This window comes from Puma concolor, chromosome A3 (assembly GCF_028749965.1).
Source record: "Puma concolor isolate L17-30 chromosome A3, mPumCon1.1.hap2, whole genome shotgun sequence".
Lineage (NCBI taxonomy): Eukaryota > Metazoa > Chordata > Mammalia > Carnivora > Felidae > Puma > Puma concolor.
This window is the reverse complement of record NC_141669.1, coordinates 51,247,277-51,256,793: the sequence shown is the minus strand read 5'-3', so window position 1 is coordinate 51,256,793 and position 9,517 is coordinate 51,247,277. Positions and strand designations below refer to the sequence as shown.

At 57.0% G+C, this 9,517-nt stretch overlaps 1 protein-coding gene across 1 annotated transcript in view; it reads right to left on the bottom strand.

Annotated features, from left to right (window-relative positions):
* Positions 1 to 402: 402 nt before the first annotated feature.
* Positions 403 to 9,517, bottom strand: part of FBXO41 (F-box protein 41) — a 28,026-nt gene continuing 18,911 nt past the window's right edge. The window contains exons 6-13 of the mRNA XM_086700843.1: positions 9,075 to 9,316; positions 8,744 to 8,859; positions 8,469 to 8,621; positions 8,193 to 8,288; positions 6,731 to 6,849; positions 6,394 to 6,552; positions 4,832 to 4,947; positions 403 to 4,699 (exon numbers count right to left, since the gene is read on the bottom strand). Of these exons, the coding sequence (XP_086556969.1) occupies positions 4,637 to 4,699; positions 4,832 to 4,947; positions 6,394 to 6,552; positions 6,731 to 6,849; positions 8,193 to 8,288; positions 8,469 to 8,621; positions 8,744 to 8,859; positions 9,075 to 9,316 (1,064 nt within the window). The 3' untranslated portion in view covers positions 403 to 4,636. The remainder of the gene's footprint in view (positions 4,700 to 4,831; positions 4,948 to 6,393; positions 6,553 to 6,730; positions 6,850 to 8,192; positions 8,289 to 8,468; positions 8,622 to 8,743; positions 8,860 to 9,074; positions 9,317 to 9,517) is intronic.

Below are 9,517 nucleotides of genomic sequence, written 5' to 3'. Positions count from 1 at the left end.
AGTGACGGGCAGTTTGGTCTCTCCCAGGCTAAACCTTATTGGCTGGCTAGAACTTCCGGCAGAGGTGGCCAAGCCATTGAGGGACTGGACAGTGCCCGCTGCTCCTTTCGTCCTTGTGCAGGGGTTGTCCTTAAAGATGGCGTCTCCCAGCTGAATCAGAAACGACACCCCAAGGTTTTTTGTCTGCATGCAGACGCTGAGTGAACTGGGACAGGGATAGTGACCTGCATGGCTTTCAGCGACGTCTGCAGTCCTGACAGGTCTTCCTAATGCTTTATTCACTCTGTTGATGCCATTCAGGTCATCCAGCCACTTCCTGCCTCAGTGCAGTTTAGCTGCAGAAAGGCTTGGTGACGCAGATGGACAAATACGGCCACCTACCATTTACTTCCCCAGCAGATATTCCAGTTTCACCACCTTTTTATTGGATACAAAGTCATAAATTCTCTGATGCCCATGTGAGTCCTTTTAAATACATACACTCAGGTACATTCGGCACAGGGCATCTGTGGATAATGTGGAGCAAAGTGCTGGGATGGTGATGCCTGGGTGGGGCAGAGAAGTGGGGCCAGGGAAGGCCCCCTGGGGGCTGGAGGTACAGGCACCACTTCAGAAACAAAACCAAAAAATGCTCTCCACCCCTCCACCTCATTTGCTGGGGGTGGGGGGAGCTACCCTCTCACGGCTCAGGCGCATTGCAGCCTGGCTGTGCGGGGAAGGCAGGCCCGGGGGCCACTTGTGGAGGTCCCCGCTAGCGGTGCCCACTAGAGCCAGGCCTACCGGTGCCAGTCATGAGGCAAGCCTAGGTCACCTCAGGCCTCTGCACCTAAAAGCAGGACCCCTGCTAGGGCAGGGCTGAGGCCAGGGAGCCCGAGGCCAAGCCTCCTGGAGCCATGCCAGCAATGGCAGACAAGGCTTGGGCTCATGGTGGGGAAGCCTGCCTGATTGTCAGGGCAGTCTTGGGACTGGCCAGGGTCCCGGGGGGTTGGGGAAGAAATAGGAGCTGGTTGCCTTAGTCGGCCCTGGTATTCTGGTCTTCACCCAGTCCTAAACCTTATCCTCAGGCAAAGGCTGCAGATGAATACACTTGTCCAGGAATAAATACATACACACGATACACAGCAGTATATACAGAAATGCGGGCCTGGAACAAGGCTGGGTGAGAAAGCATGACCACCAGGGTTAAGGAGAAGTGCCGCCAGGCCCCTGGGGGAGGGAATTCTACTCCTCAAGGACTGATGGGCTAGACAGATCCCATCAGTTTGAGTTAACTCCTCTGGGCACGTGGGCCCGGCACCCGCTCACCATCTCCCGTCTTCAACCCAAGTCCACCAAGAATTGGGTCTTTGGCACCAATAGTCACTCTGGAAAGGTCTTCAGCTTAGTGCCTTAGAGGGACTTAGGGACTGACTGGGCAGCTTCCCACCCATGGCCCAAAGGACCAGGGGAACAAGCAGAACCCAAAGGGAAAGGATGGAGCCAAACCTTGGAGCAGCAGGCGTTGGGAAGGAGGTGGCTTTTTCGTTGTTGAAGGACTTCCCATGAGAGGCCGGCTCAAACCACTCACAGGACCAGGAAATCCTGGACTGCCTTGCTCCTTAGGTGGTTTCTCGGCCAGTGAAAAGCCATGGTTCTGGGCAGCACATTTCCTCTCCCCGGGGGGTCAGACATACACAGCATCTCCTTTGTTCCCTGCTGGTGCCATGGGGAAGCAGCCCAAGCAAAGCCTGAGGAGTTAGCCTACCATTGCAGGCTATATAACAGGGAGAGGTGGTAGGGACACCAAGTGCTGGGGCCCATGGGACCTCTGCGTGTGCCTGGGACCCCCGAGCAGGGCCTGCCTTGATTGGGTCTCTCAGGTACTCCTCTCCCTTGCATCTTACTAGGTGTGAGATGGAGGAGGAGGATTCTCCTTTGAGTGAGTGAGGGATAAGTGCCTCAGGGATGGCCAGGCCCTCCGTCCCTGTTTTCCATCCTCAGCCTGCTGCGTGGTTGCCAAAGAAGTGAACAAATGGAACAGGCCTGCAGACGAGCTCCCCGCACAGCAGCAGGGCTCATCCCGCCGAGAGTCAAAAAATAGCTGAGCTGGGGGACAGGGGGCCTGCAACTTTCTGGTTCTCAGCACACGTGAAGTCCAGGGTGCAGGAGTCTGTCAGCCCCAGGGGCAGCTGTGCGGTAGAACACGCTGTGACCCATCGTTCCCGTCGGCAGGAGCCTGTGCAATACGTACTCCCACACATCCTTTACACACACACTAAGCTGGCAAATACAAGGTGGGGACTTGCTGGCCAAACTTCCTGCCAGCCAGGAGAGGGGAGGCCCTGTTCACTCTTCTGCCCCCAGTGCTGGTGGTGGTCAGGGCTGTTGCAAGGATGGGTGGATGGGTGGGTGGAGTGGGTGAATGAACCTACTCCTGGAATCAGTTCTTTCAGCACTTTCTCCCACTCTAGCTCACTGCCCATGCACCCTGACCTCCTTTCCTGACATTCCAGTGGCTGCCCACCCTGGGAGAAATTACCCAAAGCCTTCTATTCAGGGATGGAAGCTTCCTGGGGCAGAAAAATCCCTCAGTAAGGCAAGCTCAGGCCAAGCAGGGCATCCCTTTGTGCTTTGTCCAGGAGATTGGGGGGGGGGGGGGGGTGGGGAACGGGGGCATGGGTGGGCAGCACCTCCGGTCCTAAGGTCTCAAGCGGGAGCTGTAAAGGGTGCAGTTGGCAAGGCAGGACAGATGCACCCAGGGTACCCTCATATCTTTTCCAGGTCCCTGGAGGACACAGAAAAGTTGTGCTTCTTCCTGTGACTCCGGGGGACAAGGCCGGGGAGGTGGGAGCCAGTGGAGCCAGCCGCTCTGGAGTGGGGGATGCCACACAGCCAAGGCTTTGTGCACGACTGGACAGGGAATTGCCAACATGACACCCTTGGTATTTGGGGTCTTCAAAGGGCAAGGCCAGAATAAGCCACGGGAGGAAAAGTCATCAACAAGAGCTGGGACAGAGCTGGGTGTGGAGCCAGGGGAGCTGGATGCTGAGCCTGTGGGGTCCCTGCTCTGGAGGACTCATTACAGGGTAACCCAGGCTGGGTCTTGATGTCTAAGCCAGGCTGTGGCAGAAAGTTGGGTCACTGCAAAGGGCTGAGGAACTAGAGGAGTCCAGCCCCAGCCAGGACCAGCAACCTAATGGTTAGGGCAAAGCTGGTCCTGTATAGGAGAGAAGGAAACCCTAAGATGGATTGAGGCTAATGTTTGAAAGAACTTTCCAAATGAATGTTGGCAGGACCCGTGGCCTCTACACCACCGTGAGGGTTCTGAGAGTAGGAACCGGGGAGACCTGAGTCTTTGGAGCCTTAGTGCCAGAACCTGGTCTTGCTGGAACCGTGCAAGTCTGTGAAAACCTGCTTGCGTTCTGTGACTTCTAAGCCAAATGGCTGTGGCTCAGGCCCCAGCACTGCCCCTAGGCTAAAGAACTCCAGCATAGCCCCCAGTCCATAGGGCCAGTGGAGACTGGGGAGGGAGGCAAGTCTGATGAGGGTGCTCTTCCTCATTCTTGGCCTCATGCGTCTGGTTCCCTACCAAGGCTACATCTTCAAGCAAGCTAGCCAGAAAAGGAAGCAGCCCAAACCACCCTCCTGGCCTCCTCCGGACCCCAGCACAGAAGGCAGCCCAGTGACTCCCTCCCACCACAGCACTGGAGATCCAAAGGCCATTCCATTGCTGCCCAAGCACCTGGAATAGAAGTTGTTTCTTGAGGACAGGAACTGCTTCTCACTGCTGATAAAATTTCCAGAGCTGGTTCCTTGCCTCGCCAGAGGCTCAGGATTGGTGGAAGGTATAGAAACATGCACCTTTTAGCTCTGAATTTAGCTCTGGTGTGCCATGGGGGTATGTGGTGGTTGGGAGGAGGGGTCTTGTTTCTACAGCAATAAAAACTAAGTTTTCTCTACTTGGCAATTTCCCCACTTTGGGAGTGGTAGTTTCAGTATCCTGGGGAAAAGTTCTAGATGAATGTTTTGCCATTCCAAGCCCATTCCACTACCTCACTGCCCCCTGCCCCCCACTTTTGGCTGACCACATTCCCAGACCCCCAAGGCCTGTCTGTGTTATCCCTGGAGAATGTGGACCCAGAGCCTCGGCAGGCTGTCTGATGGGGGTGCCCCACAGAGGGCTGGAACAGGGCAGGGGGAGGAAAAGAGCCCTTCTTGCCAAGTCTGAGCTGCTTTGGGGAGCCCCGTCTGGCCTGGGGACTAGCAGAGGCCCCTGACAAGGGGAGGCCTGCCCCAGCAACCCAAGCAGCCGAGGAGCCACTCAGTGATTATGGCACATCCTCGGGGCGATGACACCGGGTGCTGGTGGTGACTCAGCTCCTTCCTGGCTGTGCCCAGAAGGCTGCTCCAGTTGGGGGTGGAGTGGGGGTCGGAGGGCAGCTTCTGTCCAAGCCCCTGCCCTGAAGAGCCAGTGCCCGACATCAGGCCCGTTGCTCCGCTGTCCCAAGAGGAGGACAGGAAACTGTCAACCCCTCCCTGGAAGCTAGGGATAACACAAGGCCTCCGAAGGTCTAGTCCAAATCAGGGTCCCTCTGGAGGTCCAAAGAGAGTGCCCTGGTGTGGGGCCGGCAGGGGCCCTGCCGCCCCCCACCCCGGGTTAGCAGCCGCCGTCCACCTTGATGTGCAGGATCTTAGAGAAGCCGGGCCTCCGTCGTAGGGCCTGTAGACCGAACCCTGGTTAGTTCCCCTCAGGTCGAGGCAAGTGGGGCCCTCCCATCACACACCCAGGTCACCAACCCCAGCCCAGGGATGCCACCTGGGGTTTTGGTTGGCCTAAGAGCCAACTCCTTACCTGGAGTTTTGTCACCATGTCCTCAAACAGCTTCTGGGCCTCAGGACTGCTGGGCTCTTTGAAATAATCAGCAATCCCAATCTGGACCACGATGGACTTGAGGTTCCGGCAAATGCCTGGGAAAAGGTGGGTAATAAGGTGATGGCTCATGTTTGGCTTGGACAATGGGGCTGCTCTTCTATCGCTAATTCATGAAATCAAAACCCTACAGAGATGGTCACGTGCCAGGCATTGGGAACCACCTAGAGGAGAGCACACTGGTGGCACCCAGGGGATCAACCACACGGGAATGCAGGGGAGGAGGAGGGCAAGGTCATAGAGCAGAGGCTGCAGTGAACTCTGGGAGGATGAGTGGGAAGCAGCCAATTGTGCAGGGGCTCTAGGAACTTCCCTGGCAGAGGGGACAGCTGTGCCATGGCCTGGGCATCTGGAAATGAATTAAAAGGACAGAGTGGCTGAGGTGAGGCTGATGGCTCTTCTCTGGAGCATGGAGGAGGGGACAGGCAGCAAACAAGTTGGGAGCAGAGGGCTTAAGGGACTAGATGTTGCCATGAAGTCAGTGGAGGAGGAAGAAGAAAATCAGGTGGCTGAGAAGGTTCTGGAGGTCATGATTTTAGAGGTTGAGCAGTTCTGGTGGTCAGTCCAGGGCCAGGCCATGAGGCTGATGGGGAAGGAAGAAGAGGATCCTAGAAATAATAAGAAAGTCAGGGAGCCTTCAGTGCTGACGATGTAGGTGTGACCAGGGCCTCAGGAAGGGGAGGCCTGCCCCAGCAGCCTGAGGAGCTGAGGAGCCACTCGGTGGTTACTGCAGATCCTCAGGGCGATGACACTGGGTGCCGGTGGTGACTCAACTGTGCTGGCTGTGCCCAGAAGGCTGCTCCAGTTGTGGGGGTGGGGGGGGGGGGTCGGAGGGCAGCTCCTGTCCAAGACATTGCCCTGAAGGAGTGTGAGCAGCCTGAGCTGGACACCCATGTCCTCAGTGAAGGTGGAGGAGTGGCCAGGAGTGAAGTAGGTGGCTAGAGGGAGGTGGGCTCAGAGGAGGCATGGAGTCTACACCATGGAGAAAGGAGTCTTCACCCTGAGAATGGTCCTCACCCTCCCACCCACTCCAGAGGGTCAGCTTAGAAGAAGGGGATACAGAATCCAGAGAAGTACAGTAACTTGCCCAGTCACACAGCTAATAAGCAGTAGAGCCAAAATTGAGACCTAGGTCAGTCCAGCTCCAGAACCTGTGCTCCTAACCTGTCTGTTCTGCCTCTGCCCTTGGCCAGAGGCTCATGTGGGGCAGATGGCATTGTACAGCTCATGTCTCCAACGTACGTAGAGCATAGGGCAATAAATGTTGAACCAAACCATTTGGACCAGATGCTGGCAAGACTTGAACACCACACTGCCCGCAGAAGACACTTGTGGCAAAGCCAGGATTAGCGTCCCGGTTGGTCTGCCCCCAGTGCTGGCTTGCTGACTAGGAGCGACAGACAGGGAGCTGGCTATGCTACTTGCTGATGTGGCACAGTAAGTGGTGACAGTGGTAGCCCCCCTCCTGCATTCCCATCGCTCACTGTTGAAATGCAGCAGGGCCTTGGGGGTGACGGGGGTGGCCGTGAGCACCAACATCTCCAGTCCCTTCAGGCCTTCCCGGCAGACCTCAGCTGCCACCTCCTGGGTGATCTCCGACACATGGTCCAGCTCCAGGACCTGCAGCCGCATGCAGTTTCTTGCTAGGAAGGGGGAGGAAGAGGGGAGGTCCTGCTGACAAACTCCCCAGGCTGCCTCCCGCCCAGTGCCTTGGTGCTCCTGCCACCACCCAGGCTGCAGCCCCAAACCCCCTGGGATTTCAGTGTTGCACCCACACCTGCTTCCCACCACCCTCCACCCCAGTCCCAAGGAAGGACTCACCGAGTGATGCCAGGCCCTGCACCCCACAGCCAGCACCCCCAACCCCCAGGGCCCGAAGGTGGGGCCAACAGCGGCCGATCATCTGCAGGCAGCGGTTACTGAAGCGCGTGGGCTGCTGGCTGGAGAATGGGGCGGAGAGAAGGCTGTCAAGGAAGTTTCTGGTTGCATGACACCCCAAGCCGGCTCCTCTTTCATGCCCCGCCTTAGGCTGGGGCCCCCGCCAACCACCCAGCTGCTCCAGTTAGAAACCTGGAATCATCCCTGACTCTTCCTCCCTCACCTCCTGCCAAGACCTACAGATTTTGATTCCTGGATAACTCTTCGACCTCTCAATTCAGGCCACCATCCACATTCATCTGGATTCATCTAGAAGAATCCTACACACTGCTGACAGTGAGTCATTCATTCCTACATTCTCTCAGTCATTCAACAAATGGGCCTCAAGTGTCCACTCCAGCCAACAACTGAACTAGCCCCTGGGGATACATCAGGACAATATAAACATGGTCCCTTCCCTCAAGGAGTTGGGGGAGGGAGGGACACAGAAGGTAACCAATCTGATATAATCCTGTTTTTAAGATCTAAGATACCCCAGTGGCTTCCCAAGCACTCTCTAGATGAAATGCAAAAATCTAAACCCCTTAGGCCAGACCTGCCTAACCTTGCCCCAACCTTCCTTTCCACACTCATTGCTCCCCTCTGCCCACCACCCACATCAAACTCTCTATTTCCCTGAACACTTCATCCCTCAATCTTCGCCCTGGCAGCAGGTTCTCTGGCGTCTGCTTGCACTTCGAACCAGAGATATGGAAATGGGCATTCATAGCCCCTACACTGAGAACTGCGAGTACAGTGTGGACTGAAACATAGAGAAATTATCGCAAAGCAAATGACAGCAGGGGTTGGGACAGGGTGCAGTAGGACTGGAGGCGGGGAGCAGTGCCAAGTTCTGCCAGGTGTTCACGAAGGACACTGGATGCCCTGGGAGGAGTTGTTCTGTGGAGAGAGGGCTTGGTGGACAAAGCGCAGGGACAAAAACGCCTGGTCTGAGGAACTCCAAGTAGAGCGGTGAATGATCTGGATTCTCTAAAAACCAGCTCAAACAAATGTGGCTATTTCTAGCTAGCGTTGCCTGAACACCTACTGTGGCCCCTGCAGGCCTTATGTACACATCTCACTGGAGCCATCTACAGTCCTCCCAAAACTGAAAGATCTCTAATACCATCTTCACTCTGCACTTGAGAAACTAAGACATGACTGGATTGCCCAAAATCTCACTGCCAGTAAGCCAGGGCATCACCCCCTGTCTGATTTGGAAGCCCTGCTCCCAACACTTACTTACACCGACTAATGAATGCGAATCTGTCTCCCCATTCAGCTTTTGGAATGGCTCAGATCTGCTCAGTCCTCAGCCCCAGCCCCAGCCCCACCCTGTCCCCACCTGACCCCTGCCAGGGCTCACCAAGGGTGAAGTGGCGCCACCTGGAGGGAGACAATCTCTCTGCAGCCTGCACCCAGAGCCCAAATGACCTCGTGGCCCACGGGGTCTGTGGCACTCCTGTTGAAAAGACAAAGGTGAGACCACCCACCCTAGTGGCCTTTGCTCCCTTCCCTTGGACCATAGAACTCTTGAGTCCCTTTGCCTAAGACCCCTGGGGAAAGAGTATGCAGACCCCAGGGATCCCTTTGGCCCGAGGCCAAGAGGGTGTGGACCTTGAGTCTAGTGGTGTGCACCTACCTGTAGGTGACGGCCTGCAGGGCACGGCAGTAGCAGCTGGCCAGCCAGAGTGAGCGGTCAGTGAGGATGTTGGGACAGTGGGAGATGCGCAGGATCAGCAGGTTCCCCCCAGCGGCCTTCAACAGGGACTCCAGCCCTGCTTCCAGGCAGCCTCTGGGGATGGCCAAGAGGTCAGGGCACTGCCTGTGGCCACCTCCCCCTCTGGGAAGCAACCCCCAATGGAATTCTGGGTCTGCAGCCTGCAACACCCACCCGCCCACCCGCCATGGGCTCACCGGGTACTCCGGGCATATTCTTCCTTGCTCTCCTTCTTGCCCCGCTGCCGGGGCTTCAGGTTCTGCAGCGTCAGCGAGTGGGCCTGGGTGCACCACTGAGCCAGCATCGCCAGGAACTGCAGGGAGACAAGGGTTACCTGGGGATGAAGGGGTCTGTGCTTGCCTGCCTAGAGGCAGACCAGCCCCTAGACAGGAGGCCCCATGAGAGCATTGTGGGGAGTCAGGCTGAAGCTGTGGTATTGTAAGCATTTCAAGGACCTGACCTTGAGGGGCCAGATTCTGCTGAGAGAAAGGTGGGTTCACAGCAGGGGCAGTGGACAGGGACAGGCACCTTGGAACAGACGCGGGCATTCTCCAGCAGCACCCGTGTCCAGACCGCGGGGTGACGAGCCACAAAGCGCCAGTCCCGGCAGACCTCGGCAGCGTGCAGCAGTGTGCGTGTGTCCAGATAGGTGAAGATGCAGAACAGGGCGGCTCGCATCTTGAGGATCTCTGGGCTGATGACCTCGTTGGAGCGTGAGGGGCTGCCCCTCTCAGCTCGCCGACCCCGCCCACTGCCTCCCTCGGGGCGGGCTGCACAGTACCAGAGGGTCAAAAGTCAGTGTGGAGGGTCAAAGGCCAGTGTGGAGGTGCGGGTGGGGAGATGGGGGGAGGGGGCTAGGAGCTGCCGAAGGAATAGTCACGAAAGACTCATGCTGGAGGGCCAGTGACTTGGGAGGAAGGACAAGGGGCCTCTGCTTCCCCCTCCTCTGCAACACCCTATCTCTATACAAA